Consider the following 15,495-nt stretch of genomic DNA (forward strand, 5'->3'; position numbering starts at 1 on the left):
GAGGGTCGGCTAGAGGAGCGGGTTTTTCACGGTGAATCACCGGACACAAATGTGCAGGAACTGGGGCAGGGGGATAGGATGGCACAGGTGCCAGCTTGCCAGAGGGTGAGATTGCATCTTAGCTCTGATGCAGCAGACTCCGATGCTGACTTCGAGGACCCAGACTACAGATGAAGGCTGATGGGCATACACTAGGAAATTCTAAGTGCAGTGGGCAGCCTGCCAGTGAGCTTGCACACAATGACTGAGAGCATGAAGGACTTGTGTTGGGGCTTCATGCAAAGCATGGAGTCAGTGGTCAACTCAATGAGCACAGCAGTTAGACCCACCATGATGGAGCCTCTGATGACAGCTCTGATAACTTCCATGGCTGCTCACACTGCTGCCATCTTGGCTCTAGGGTCCAGCGTTGACAGGGGTTCCAAAGTGTTCCATCACTCCTGCACTCTGTTGTTGTGCAGAGCCATAGCAGTACTGAGGTGCAGCCCCAGGGGAGTGAGAATGGCTCTATGGGAGATTAATCTGCTGTCCTCTCTCAGGATGATAACATGTCTGCTGCCCTGCCACCCACTTCAGAAGTGCCCTTGTCCGTGCCAGCTGCGCCAGACTGCCCTGGCCCATGACGAGATGTTGCAGTCTGCAGCTGGGCCCTCAAGGCTCACAGCACATCAAGGTTGCCCACCATTACCGTCTGAAGTGTCCTCAATGAAAGTTCAGTAGCCTGCCACCTCCCAAGCTGTAGCCACTGGGGATACACTTCGTAGATGCACTAGGATAGGTAAACAAGCACACAAGACAGACAGACAATAAGGGTTTGCACAAGGGTGATCCTTAATTCAGTAAGTTAACTGTTATTCAAATATGAATTGAGTTGTTGTAGTAAGGAATATTTTTCTAGATTTCGGTTGGTGTTAATATTTGTAGTCAAATGAAGGAAAGATCCAGGAGGCTGAACTAAAAGAAGGCAGTCAGATGGTGGTTGTGAGGATGGTGGTGATATGGATTGTGGAACTGTTGAGGTATTGGGGGTGGGATTGATGGTTCAGCTGAAGCACTCTTGTATTGGTTGTTCTCGAAGAGCTATGGCAGCTAGGGGGACTGGTGGTTGATGCTGCTCCTGCTCTTCCTCCACTTCGTGCTTCTCCCCTCCTCCACTTCTTCCTGCCCAGGTGGTGGTAAGGTCCTCTGGATGGCAAAATTATGCAGCATGCGGCATACCATTTTTGAAGACATGGTCAGAGGTGTACTGCAGAGCATTTCCAGAATGGTCCAGGCAGCGGAACCATTGTTTGAGCACACCGACAGTCCACCCAATAACTTTTCTTGTGTCAGCATGGCTCTCATTGTAGGCCTGCTCTGCATCTGTGGTTTCTCTTTGATAATATTGGCTGAGGCCGGAATGTCGATTATGTCACTGCTCTTCCTCAAATAGTGCCTTCGAATCTTTAACATCCACATGAACCATCAGGACAGGCAGGCAGGCCTTAGTTTAAAGCCTCAACTGACAGATAGTACCTCTGGTAATGCTAAGTACTGTACCGGAGTATTGGCCTAGATTATGTAATATTTTATGGATTTTGCATCTTCTATAATAAAAAATAAATGATTTCAAAAGCATTTGAAGTCTATATTAACAACACTGTCGAAATGGGGTAATGATAGTGTTAGTGAGCGCCAATTGAATGTAGCAGTGACTTCAATAAACTGAATCTATGTTACCCAATTACTGTTCCATCTGTAAATGTGTAAAACATTTAGCAGATAATCAATGTAGCATTGAAAATCAATAAGAAGCAATTTCACTATACTAACAAACTTGTCTTATGTGGTTCTATTTGGTTTGAGTGCCCAGCTGCTGCAGAAATTTAAGCAAACACCTTTGCTTTGGGGTTTGTTGGAATTGGCTTACTATTGACCTTATTTATGTAAAGTCTATGGGGCCAAAAATCCTTTACTGAACCATCTGTATGGATTTCACACTGTGTGACCATATTGTTCAAGATCACCTCCTGATTGGTTTGGACAATAGAATCTGAGTTATAGAGAACTAAATGTCATTTTGGTTATTGACTTTATGACTTAATGGCACTCCGCACAGCTTGGTACACTATTCAATGGTGCCTTCTGCCGTTACCTAAAAGATGTTTGTGGAATCGATCAACTTTCTTCAACATCAAGGCAGCATTTGACAGAGTGTGGCACCAAGGAGCCTTAGTAAAATTGAAGTCAATGGGAATCAGGGGGAAAACTCTCCAGTGGCTGGAGTCGTACCTAGCACAAAGGAAGATGGTAGTGGTTGTTGGAGGCCAATCATCTCAGCCCTAGGACATTGCTGCAGGAGTTCCTCAGGGCAGTATCCTAGGCCCAACCATCTTCAGCTGCTTCATCAATGACCTTCCCTCCATCATAAATTCAGAAATGGGGATGTTCGCTGATGTTCGATTGCACAGTGTTCAGTTCCATTTGCAACCCCTCAAATAATGAAGCAGTCAGAGCCCGCATGCAGCAAGACCTGGACAACATCCAGGCTTGGGCTCATGAGTGGTAAGTAACAATCGCACCAGACAAGTGCCAGGCAATGACCATCTCCAACAAGAGAGAGTCTAACCACCTCCTTTTGACATTCAACGGCATTACCATCGCCGAATTCCCCACCATCAACATCCTGGGGGTCACCATTAACCAGAAACTTAACTGGACCAGCCATATAAATAATGCGGCTACAAGAGCAGGTCAGAGGCTGGGTATTCTGCGACGAGTGACTCACCTCCTGACTCCCCAAAGCCTTTCCACCATTTACAAGGCACAAGTCAGGAGTGTGATGGAATACTCTCCACTTGCCTGGATGAGTGTAGCTCCAACAACACTCAAGAAGCTCGACACCATCCAGGACAAAGCAGCCCGCTTGATTGGCATCCCATCCACCACCCTAAACATTCACTCCCTTCACCACCGGCGCACTGTGGCTGCAGTGTGTACCGTCCACAGGATGCACTGCAGCAACTCGCCAAGGCTTCTTCGACAGCACCTCCCAAACCCACGACCTCTACCACCTAGAAGGACAAGAGCAGCAGGTACATGGGAACAACACCACCTGCACGTTCCCCTCCAAGTCACACACCATGCTGACTTGGAAATATATCGCAGTTCCTTCATCATCGCTGGGTCAAAATCCTGGAACTCCCTTCCTAACAGCACTGTGGGAGAACCTTCACCACATGGACTGCAGCGGTTCAAGAAGGCGGCTCACCACCACCTTCTCAAGGGCAATTAGGGATGGGCAATAAATGCTGGCCTCACCAGCAATGCTCACATCCCATGAACGAATAAAAAAAACACAATATTGGCTGATTGATTCAAAGTGCGCCAACAAAACCTAATTATGCCAATTACACAAAGACATTTGCTGATCTTGAGCATTTGTCGTAAATATCCTGGAATAGGATTTTGTGCATAGAAAACCATGCGATGCCTGTATGATCACTCCCTTCAGCCTGTAAAAATCCCGTGGCATATATATTTGAGCCTGCAGTAACCTTCACCACTGTCAACAGCTGTCAGAGAGGGCGTATCCAAATCTGTATGCCACTGATGACGCATATCAATGCCATGTCTGTACTGAGGCGAAAACACTGCTATTTTGTCAATATAACAAAATAATTTTTGGACAGAGATTTCTCTGAAAAGTATAATTTGTCATCCTCCGGAGCTGTCTTCATCATTCTCTACTCTCTATTTGCTGCTACCATACCAAACGCCATACTGAGATGCTGCTATCAATAACATAGGTAACAGAGTCTGGGATTTAAGTCTATTTCAACTGTGACTTAATAATGCATGCATATATTACTGCTACTTTTTGAAGAAAATAACCAGATTAGTCACATTCACCCTGCAGCAATAGTTTAGCTGGTGCTTTAATTAATTTGTGCTAATCCACACAGCTGAGTTTAGTTCACTGTGGAAAATGTAAATTGCGCAAATTACATCAAAAATAGGACTGCCACTAAAAGAAATGTCTCTATACTCGGTATCTGAATGGCCCAGTGCTCTAGGAGCCTTGATGTGCATTGGGAATTAGAAACAACAAGAGTTCTGCCCTTCACATGTCAAATACCATTTGTAAGTGCATCATAATATAGTATTTACTAAACCTAGTGCCAGAATGCCATTTTTATTATTTTGACAAGCTGTCAAATTTGTAAAGCTTAATAGCTATTGAATGATTGGATAATTTGATACAAGATGGGTGCATCTGAAGACAGAGACTTCCATATACAAAGCACTGTATAATTCAGTTGAAGACTCTCATCTGAAATATCCTATAATACTTTAAGCCTTGAAGCAATACAGATTAGAGACATTTAATGAAAAACATGCCAGTTTCCAAGTTTGCACCTTCACAAAATGCATATTTGTAAATGAATGTATGACGTTGCTACGCAGCAACATTTCAGGTATTATATGACTGATCTCCCAAAATTGAGGGACCTTAAAGAGGTAAAAGCGACCCACAGGTCTGAAATAGACCCACTGATGGGATCGGCGAACACCGAGTCCTTCAGCAGTTAATTCTCTGGGGCCGACTGGAAGGAGAGGACTCCGCTACAAGGCCCTCTCCCTCCACTGAGGTGAACTCCACTTTTACCACCGATTCCCGGGATCTACCACCACTTTCTACCGGGTGGCCCCGGGAAGCGGCAGTGAGTGGGGCGGACAGAATGAACACCTGCCGGGTCCGCATGCACTGCCGCTATTTGCATGTGGCTGGAAGGGAAGAAGTGGTCAGCGACAGTCCCAACGGGGCTGGGGGAGGAAAATGTAGGTTAGGGCAATGAGGCGATAGTAGGCCTAACCAACTGCATTTTCTGATGTTCTCCGCTGCAATCCTGCCGCTTAATTTCACTCCAGGTAGTGTAACTACTCTGGTGTTATATGTCATGTAGTGTCAAACCCAAATTGTAGAGACTGCGTCCTCCAGGGAATCTTACGCTGTTTCTCTTCGGACAGATAGACCCCAATCTGGATTTATTCTGCAACTTTAACATTGTTGCAAAACAGATAAGTGTCACTGCAAAACCGAAATCTCGTTCCGGTAATGCTAAAATAGCAATATAAACGCATCTTAACACGTTACCAGAAACTGCAATCTGATGTATTTGTAGTTATTACCTATCAGACCCTTTAGTTGCAATTGACTAAACCAAGCCCAATAATGCTAATAAAATGAAATACCAGCTCCAACCAGAAAAAGTGGTGCTCGCACATGGTCAACAGATGGCACCATTGCAACTTTGAGAAAAAAGCTTTTAATAGCTTTCTGTAATAAGAAAGTTTTACAAATTATATCCACCGTTCAACCCTTTGTAATGAATGTAGTCCACCTTATGTTCCATTTTAACAAAGAAAACATTTAGAAAGCTAATTCCCCTTTACTATAACTCTAATTTTCCCGCCTTGTGAATATGCCTTGAAATACTGACTATTTCATTGGAAGATAAGACATAATTGAAGCCCTCTCCTTCCTAGGCAGGAAAACAGAATAATTCAGCCAATCACCCAACATATTTTAATGTACTGAGTTACTTTAACAATGAAAAAAGGTAAAATTAACTCTGGAGTAATGATGGAGCTTTGTATTCACTCAGAATTCGAATGATGAAGAACCAGCTCCTCAGAAGCAGATAAACAAAATATTGGTGAATAAAGCATTATGATAAATATATCCTATTTCCCCAAGAAAAATGCTTTGACAGCAGACTATTCCTCTAAAGAAATTTGTTTTTATACAGAGAATAAAACGCAAAACCAGGAATCTCTGTAATAGGGAAGTAACACAAAAGGTTCAGATAATATGAACTGTAAAAGTAACATTTATGTAATTATTAATGTCAATTGAACTCCAAAATCTGTTATTGTACTGACACAACAAATGTTCCAATTCTTTTATTAATTTATACATGAACCGGTCCTGTTATAAAAAGACATTTATAATGATAGGCATAGTAACAATGTCTTGTTTTTTGTCATTTCTTAAACAAAATATTGGGGGCGATTTGCAATTGCAGGCCAACTGTTTTTCTGGTGAGAATCAGGGGAAGGGGGCACTTCGGCTGCCTTATGGACGCCCAAGACTAGCCTGTTACAAATTACCAGCCTAGATCTTCCTCAGTGGTTCTATTGGGACACATCTGTAGTGGGGCGGGACTTCCACCCACCACAAAGATGTGCCCACAACCTCAGCCAATCTTCCATTCTTGGTGTAATTTCCATATTGTAGGTGGGACCCTTTGACCTCTGCCACATAGTCCCACCAGTTCACCGGTAGAGTTTTGCTGCAGCAAATACTTAGAGGCCTTTTGCAGCATAATGGTACCAGCAGACTCGAAGCTGCTGGTAAAATGGCCTGATTTTTTTCTTTAAATTTTCCCCTACTGGCTGTGGCCTGTGCAATGCATCCATTAGTGAGTGATTCAACAGGTTTTGCCACCAGAAAAAATGACAGCGCCCCCCCCTCCTTTACCTCAATAACAACACTGGATGCCATGAACTTAATTCCATATTCAAAAATGAAAATAGTGAGAAATACTTCAGAGGGTGTGATGCATAAACCTGATAGAGTTCCTCTAGGAGGTAACAGAGATGGTGGATGGGGGAGGTGCAGTGAATCTGGTGTACATGGTCGTACAGAAAGCCTTTGACAAGGTGCTACACAAGAGACGATTGAAAAAGATGAAGTGCTATAGAATTAGGAGGAGGGTAGCAAATTGGACTAAAAACAAGTTAAAAGAGAGTAAGCAGAGTAGAGTTATGAGCAATTTCTCAGAGTGGTTGGAAATGAGTAGCAGTGTTCCACAGCGTTCTGATCTGGGACCACTTCTATTCACTGTGTACATCAATGATTTGAACATAGGGCTCGAGAGAGCAATGTCCAAAGGAGACATAGTAAATAATACTGAGGACCAAAGGAAGTTGCAAAGAGATATTGATAAGATGGTGGAATGGGCAAAAAAGTGGAATTCAATGTCAGTAAATGTGAGATGCTACATTTTGGTAAAAAAAAAAGTAATAATTATACTTTGAAGGGGAAAGGCTGGGTAATCTGGAAGAACAGAGAGATTTGTGGTTCAAGTTCACAAGACATCAAAAGCAGCATCTCAAGTATATATAACTCAAGTTCATTTAAACAAAAAGCTAATGGCATACTGGGTTTTATGGCAAGTATATAAAAGTAAAGATGTAATGGTGAATTTATATAAAACCTTCGTCAGACCACAGTTGGAGTACTGTGTGCAGTTTTGGGCTGTTGAAGCAATTGACAGGGTACAGTGCAGAATCACTAGGATGATGCCTGGCATGAGGAAATACAAACGAAGAGGCTTGAAAAATTGGAGCTATTTTCATTACAACAGAGGAAAATGCCGGTGATTTAATTGAGGCTTAAAATTATGAAAGTATGGGATAGAGATGATGGAAACAGGCCATTTCTAGTTGAACAGGGGTCTAGAATGAGGAGACATAAATATAAGATTAAATGTAAGAGATTTAGAACAGAGAGCAGGAGAAACATTTTACACAGAGGATTATGAGGTTATAGAATGCACTACCAGAGTTAGTGGAGGGTGTGGGGTGTGGGTGTGTGCGTTTATGTTATCATATTAACCAGCTATACTGGCTAATAATTGCAGGGTCTTTGGATATGTGGCTACTGAAGTTATCAGCAGTCAATCAAAAAAAACACACCAGTACTTAATTAGCAGCATTTACCCTTCTCCGCCATGTGCATGTGGTCAGAATTTTGATTTTTTTTTAAAAGAAGGATATTTTATAGATAACTAAAATATCTATGAACAAAGATTGCACACAAATGAAGTTCAGGTTATACATTATAAATAGATTTAAAAACAGAGTAAGCCTCTGAGAGTTTGGTTTCAGTAAACAAATACAATTAAATACAAGTCCTGAAGCATGTGTGAGTAGATTCTACAAATTAACAATTCCAGCTTAAAACTTTGTGCACCTAGAGCACATATCAGGAATCCAAGTACAGAGGTCAATCAGCCCCACAGGATTTTCAAACCATTAAAATGAATCGATGGAAAATCCAGTGGGGCCTGCTGACATCCGTGCCTGAATTCCTGATACGTGGTCCTCACACATGAAGCTCTGCAATGGCAGCACAAGTTTGTTAAATCTACCCTATAATGCTGGATGACCTGTTTAAAACTTGGGTCATCTGTCTTCACATTAAATAATTCATTAGTGCCTGTTCAGTTGGTGGCTGCACAGTCCGTTGCATATCATTGACAATACCATCTAAATGCTTTACCAATACTACCTTTTACCCTTGCAAGATTCTATTAGAAGCCACTTTTAAATATGATCCCTTTCAGCTTGTTATTTATAATCATTTATAACTCACATCAATCATTAAGCTGTTTTATTCTTCTTAATATTCATATATTCAATTTTAAAGGCACTGACTATTCCACAGATTCCAGCAGCCCTGTCATTCTTTACCTAAGTTGGTATTCTTCACTTATGAGTGTCAGTGGCCTATTCAACTATTGAAGGCATCACAGCAATTTCTGATTTGTCTTCACCTGACATATACCCTTTCCAACGCAGATCACTGGACAAGAAGCCTGCCAGAATCCCACCCTCCTCCTCCCTTGTCTGGGCAATGAGACCAATTAATCTTCATATTGTCAGTTATGAATGTTTTGGAGAAATGTATATATTTTGGTGTTTAAGACATTAGATAAACAATTCTCTATCCTCAAATGTGTTGTGTTCTTAGTAAAGCTTTAAAAATTCTGTACAATGCCACTGTGATGGATCAGCTTTTTACAATCTGACATAATACTACTTTCTTTTAACATGATATTAGTAAATGGCAGAACTCTCTCTATTCTAGCTCACAGCAACTATTGGTTCAACTGATGAAATATCTGTCTTTCCTGACTGGATGTTGCTGTTGGAGCGAAGACTCTGAGGGTCTTGTCCCCTCTTGAAGTTGCTCTGTTCAGGCCAGGCTAGCCTGTAAGAAGGGGCCGTGGAGCGGGGGGGCTTCTGCACTCCACGTTCTCTTCTGAATATATTCAAGAGAGATTTAAGTTCTGAGCGAAAACTCTCATTCAACCAGCAATAGATAAAGGGGTTATAGCAGGTACTGCTCATGGCGAACCAGTGGAAAGCAAAATAGAGTGCGTTGTTGGTGCGAATGGTTTGACTAGAAATGAGGACTACATAACAGTTCAGAGGAAACCAACAGACAGCAAATATTACCACAACCAGCATCAGCATTTTAATTGTCTTTTTCTTTTTCCGTCGGTGTGCAAAATACTGCTCTGTTGTCACATCCCCGATTGCATTGCGAAGCCATAACTTCTTGGCAACTGTGGTGTATGTGACAGTGATGATTAAAAGGGGCAGCACATACAACATGATAAATGTGGCCAAGTCCAGATACTTCCAGAACAGGTCTGCCGGCTCTGGGAAATTTGGGACACACAAACTCCGAATTTTTTCTTTACTGCAATATAAAAAAAAGACATAGAGTAATCAGTGGGATCAATGGTTTATGGTAACTAAATAAGTCAAATGGCATTATTATTACACGAACGTGGGACTTTTACTGGTGTTTTGGACATTATGTTCCATCATTCCACCCATTTACCATGATAACCAGAAATCAATTACTAGCACTTAACTGAATTCTGTAGACAAATCCTTCTTACCAGAACTTATGATGATAGTAATGACTTTTACATTTAGTTTTAACAGTTTCTGGTCGACAAATATATTTGAATTGAATGGGTGAATTTAATTTGACGATAAGTATGCTTTAGTCCCCGGATACTTTTCAAAATAGTGTGATTAAGCAGTCCGTCTAAACAACTAATGAATGTTACATGTTGGGTTCATTTAGTGTTAACATTACACAGAACAGTTATCAAAGGATATTGCTCATAAAATTATGATACTTTCATGAAGACTTTAAAGTTAACCATTCATCGAATGAAATAAAAAAAAGGAGAGAACTTGCATTTATATAGCACCTTTCATGGCCTCGGGACATCCCAGAGTGCTTCACAGCTAATTTAGTACTTTTCAAGTGTAGTCACTGTTGTAATGTAAGGAAACATGGCAGCCAATTTGTGCACAACATGATCCCACCCACAGCAAAGAGATACGTGACCAGATAATCCATTTTTAATGATGTTGGTTCAGGGATAAATATTGGCCAGGACACTGAGAGCACTCCCGTGCTCTTCTTCAAATAATACCATGGGATCTTTTACATCCATCTGAGAGGGCAGATGGGGCCTCGGTTTAATGTCTTATCTGAAAGAAGGCACTTCTGTCAGTGCAGCACTCCCTCAGCACCGCATGTAAGCGTCAGTCTGGATTATGTGCTCAAGTCTTTGACTTATAGGAACTGCTAGACACAATAAGAGTAAAGTCCATCTAATTTTCCATCTACCATCCTGGTAGTGGCATAATGCAATAATAATGAAGTTGATGACTAACCACGATAATCTACCTCTTATCAATTAGTCTACGACAGACCCAGACACTAGGTGAGGAAAACCCCCAGTGCTGCAAAGCTTTGGGAACCATAGGCCCAAAGTCAATTGCTCCTCCAAAGCATGCTACACTTACCATATGTCATGTCTCAAATTGCTCATATATATTATCAGAAGTATGAGTACTACCACTGAACCAAGAGTGTCACCAAACATAACAATATATTCAAATTCCATAGTTATTGAAGGTAAACATGGAGGTCAATCAAGATAATCGATCTCTGAATATTTACCTGTATTCAAATTTGAAGAGCTTCTGATAGATAGCATGTGGGAGGGAGAAACAACTGGCCATAATCCAGATGGTGGTGATGTAAATTACACCCTTGGCAGTTGACATGCGTGGCTTCAAAGGATGCATGATCACCTACACAAAATATGACCATTAACTTCTGATATAAATAAAAGATTTAGCCAATATTTTATGTTATATGGTTACTAACCCAAACCTTCCACTTTGTCTTTTGCAGCCCTTATAATTTCACCGTGAAAGCAAATCATTTTTGCCAGAAATTACTCTCCAATGTTTTTCTGGAGATACTAGCCCATTTAAATTACACAAATTAGTGCCTCAACTAAAATAGTGGGGGGTAGGATTTTCAAATGAATGCTGTAGGCATCTGCGCATTGGTAACACACGGCATATTTCAGAGCCTCTGGTCTTTTAAAAGTGAAATCAATTACAGGTCCCAACCTGACTACGAAAGAAGAGCGCCTGGAAGATCCAAAGGATTTGACACCAAATGGGCTTCCTGAATACTTTTTAAAATCACGCTGACTTACTACTGTAAGTACGAGTTCGCAGAGCTCTGTGCAGTTCTAGTTGGTGCCAGGCTGCACCTGATACTGGAGTAGGTCTGATCTTTAGCTGCAGTATCGCTATGTTTATAGTCTCAAAACAAAAAAAGATTTCTGCCGACACCAGTCGAAGCTCCTGCGGCAGAAAGCCACCTCTTACAACTGGACTGCTGTTAAATATTTTATTGTGATTTTGCACGTCTTTATTTTACATTTAATCAACTAAGCTCCAAAATAATTTATATAGTAGGGCAAGGGAAAATAAGAAAGGGAATGGACCAAAAGAGGAAGAAGAAATTGAATTAAAGAACAATTGAATTAATGGACAATTTAATGTGTTGAATGCGCCTTAAATGGTAAAGGACACTATTGTCAATAGCTGCTGGTTTATGTTGTAAAAGAATATTTTACATTTAATAATATTCCAAGGCTCTGCTTCCATTTTACATTAGAGACTCTGTTACCACTGTAAGATGTTCAGCACCCAATAGATGAACAGCACCAGGAAGGTCAGTCTGAACTGATTCATGGGGATAGCAGTAGCGGCACCGCCCCAGGCGTTGATTGTTACTCTATGACTCAGTTCTAAACAAATGTAATGCTGCAAATACTGACTGCTTTCGTTTGCCTTTAGCTTGGTAACTAGGTGCAAACTGTTCGATGAATGGTTCACACTACGCTTGTTAACTGGGAAAAGATTGAAGCGGGGGTTAGGCTGCAGCAAGGATAAGAGTTTGCTCGACAGCTGCGGGGATCTGACGCAACAAAAACCCTATCCTGATGTAGAAAGGAGCACTATAGGGATCCTCAGATCCTATGCCTAAGAAATTTTATACAATTAGGTGTTATTTTTAGGAGACTGCTTACAGTTAGAATGAAAAATCTATGGTTATTGTAGCTATCGATCTCAGATCATAATATGACATTGCACAAGAGTTATACTACATGTGATGTCAATCACAGCGATGTGAGATGGCATCCTCAAAGGGATCGGACATCTTGTCTTGTTTGGAACCGACTCTGGGGTTATACAATCACTTTTGCATTGTTTTAAATTGGAAATTACTTTGAAATGACAGAAAAGTTGCACTAGCGTTGCACCTATAATTCATGGAAATTGACTGGAAATATGGGTTTTAGAGGTATGCCCATTTGTGGGATACGTTATGTAACAGTCGATGCAAAGCCAACTTTTGTCTCTTCATTATGATTATAAAATGCATTAATTACTAACCTCCCCGATTATTTCAGTCAGCCATTTCCAGTATATATACATCCTGGTAACTGGCAAATAGTGTTTGTTCTGGAAACTTTGCCAGGTATTATTTACTTTAGATTAATGACTTCAACAAACTCTTAATTTTATATGTCTCAGTTGGGGGGAAAACTAAATTAAAGAACATTATTATGGGATAACATTCATCTTATACATCGAAAATCCTTTGTCCCCAACGTTAACATTTCTAAATGGTCCTTTTTCGTGTTTGCTGAGAAAATTGGCACTGTATGCTTTAAAATCGGCCAAATAACAGTGAAAAGCTCTGAATATTAGTACTTTTCAGACCAGCAAAGTGTAAGTCTTGTGCAACAATTGGTGACTGGGAATCTCAAAGAGTTTCCAAGGACATTATAGGTCCATGTAAATGTCCTCGGAGATATATGTGGACATCTTTGAAAGGCTGATCAGTACCTGATGCCTGTCTAGGGCAATGGCTGTCAAGGTGAGAGCGGAGACGTGCAGGGAACAGTACTGAGCAAAGCGGCTGATGTGACACATAACCTTCCCGAAAACCCAAGTGCTGTTCACAAACCGAACCTGTCAATCAAAAACACCAGATGATTACTCATACAATCATTCACATACCAAAAACAAAGACATATGCCAAACAATACTGTTTATGTCTGTTCGCTGTTATTGTATAAATATGTGGTGTCCATCTGCGAGTCAGAAAATGTGACTCGGGAACAAAATTTACGCTCTAAGACATTAAAAATATGTATTGTTTCGTTCAATTCACAGCTAGGAGAAATGCACAGTTTATTTACTGTACATTGAGGAATAATTTTAATAACTACCAGAATTGCTTTACTAACATTACATTGTATTAATGATTGTTTATATTGTTAATAAAGTTTAAAAGTTGTAAAAACGACATTTGCACGATAAAAGGAATACGCTGCATGCCATTACAAAATAGAATTACCAAGATTTTAGATTATGTTTTGGGACAACTTTGTATTTCAAAATTACTGTTAGTCGCCCTGTTTTATTTACCTATGCTATTCACTTGCACGTCAATTTACCGTAAATTAAGTCGAACACATGATTAAAAATAGACACTATACCTGTCACCGGGTGTTTGTTACCTACGAATGTTTTAAATAACGCGTTGGAGAAGAACGGGAAAACTTTATTCAAGTATTCCAAAGGCACAAGTGATTGAGTGGGACACAAAACAGTAATCTACACAGTTCACAGTTAAAATCTTCAATATTTTAATTGAGATTAAAATGCAGAAAAGGTCTAGATTAGGATGGACAAATAATTGTTTTTAACCAGGTGTGCATGTAGCTGGATTGGATGTACCGTAAGAGATAGTGTAAGGAATACAAATGGACGTTTTAGAACACAGTCAAGACTTTGCCGTTATCAAAAGTGCTTACTTGTGGTTTGTATCCCATTTTTATTTTGTGGTAGACTAGTGAAGAATATGCAACCACTTGGTAGAGGCAGGGTATTTGTAGACCTCGTGCCAAGCTAATAAACGTAAGAAAATCCATGCCCTATAATATTTCTGTATGCAAATTGTCCTCAAGTACTACGTTTGGTCTCGTGGCAGAAGTATAGTTATCAGGTTTGACCAAGCTTTTGGCCACCTTTCCTAATATCTCTATGTGGCTCGGTGTCACATTTTGTCTGATAACCCTCCTATGAAGCGTCTTCGGATGTTTTACTACGTTAAAGGCGCTATATAAATGCAAGTTGTTGTTATCTGCATTTCTGATTTTGTGTAACTTTTTCAGGGTATTTGAACAATGCAAGGAATGATGTTTAAACAGTATATGCCCCCGTCCAATAAATAATTTTAGTCTTACCAGAGTAAAGGGAGTGTTAAGAAGGGTGATCATGATGTCCGCTACAGCGAGATTAACAATGAACAGGCTGGTGGCAGAATGCATCCGTTTGTTCTTTATTACGACCTGGCACACGAGGACATTTCCAAAGAGAGAGATCACTATAATAACCGAGTATGCCACAATAAGCAAAGCCTTGACGGTTGCATTTTGGGATTCCGCCTCGTATTTTGCCGAGTCCACAAAGCTCTCCCAATCATCCAGAGTAAAGTTGCCCCAGGGAAAGAAACTCGACCTGTTAGACATAATGTGTGACTGGGGGAAGCTGATATTAAATAAGTCGTTTGATCTTTGAAAAGCATTGGCCAAGTAGGGAAGAGAGCGCCACATGTAACGGGTCATTATTCAAATACAAAAAAGCCTCCCTTGTATTTGAACACGTCAGAGGTCGGCAAACTATTGCTTCTTGATGCTTTCTGAAAAGTTGTTGTGATGCAGGCATCCGAACAGCTCGACGTTAAATAAGAAATCGATTTGCCACTCATTGAAATATCTCGGTTTGCAGGTCGGAACCCTTCTGCGGCGCCTTGTGAAAGTCCTGAAGGTTTGCTCAATTTGTGGTGTGTTAGTGTGGTTTCTGGTCGCTGACCATTCTCGCAGTGCCGTGATCTAACATCTTACTGCTGTTGAGTGACTGTTTTGGGAGCTTTTTTTTATATGAACCAAGCTGGAACCCACGCACATGGTGACACGTACTGTAGCCAATTGATGCTTCGGGCTCTTAAACACGATGACGTCTCTTCCTCGTCAATGAGCGCTCCTTTTTTGTTTAGGACCTGCAGAGCTTCACATTGTGTTTTATTTTCTGTTTCATATAATAGGTATATATCATTTTGTTTCAAATGGAGAGGAGGCGCGATACAGTCTTCGTTTCAACAGTCTTTCCCTATTCTGTGGTTTGTGTTATATTTCACCCCTTCCTTTAATTTTCACTTTCGCCGTGAACAAAAAGTATCATTTTGATAAAAATGGA

General features: G+C 40.8%; 1 protein-coding gene across 1 annotated transcript; it reads right to left on the reverse strand.

Annotated features, from left to right (window-relative positions):
- Positions 1–8,913: 8,913 nt before the first annotated feature.
- Positions 8,914–14,864, reverse strand: LOC137322534 (G-protein coupled receptor 83-like). Its single transcript, XM_067985457.1, has 4 exons — positions 14,484–14,864; positions 13,078–13,203; positions 10,823–10,956; positions 8,914–9,535 (listed from the first exon to the last, which is right to left on the reverse strand). The coding sequence occupies exons 1-4, from the start codon at positions 14,862–14,864 to the stop codon at positions 8,914–8,916; spliced, it is 1,263 nt and encodes a 420-aa protein (XP_067841558.1).
- Positions 14,865–15,495: the final 631 nt, after the last annotated feature.

Source organism: Heptranchias perlo, chromosome 6 (genome assembly GCF_035084215.1).
Source record: "Heptranchias perlo isolate sHepPer1 chromosome 6, sHepPer1.hap1, whole genome shotgun sequence".
Lineage (NCBI taxonomy): Eukaryota > Metazoa > Chordata > Chondrichthyes > Hexanchiformes > Hexanchidae > Heptranchias > Heptranchias perlo.

Excerpts from the sequence above, each read along its gene's own strand:
- LOC137322534 (XM_067985457.1), bottom strand. The coding sequence starts at position 14,864 with ATGACCCGTTACATGTGGCGCTCTCTTCCCTACTTGGCCAATGCTTTT. Across the intron at positions 13,204-14,483 it reads TTAACACTCCCTTTACTCTG|GTTCGGTTTGTGAACAGCAC; the intron begins GTAAGACTAAAA and ends TTTGATTGACAG. Across the intron at positions 9,536-10,822 it reads CTCTTCAAATTTGAATACAG|TAAAGAAAAAATTCGGAGTT; the intron begins GTAAATATTCAG and ends TTTATATTGCAG.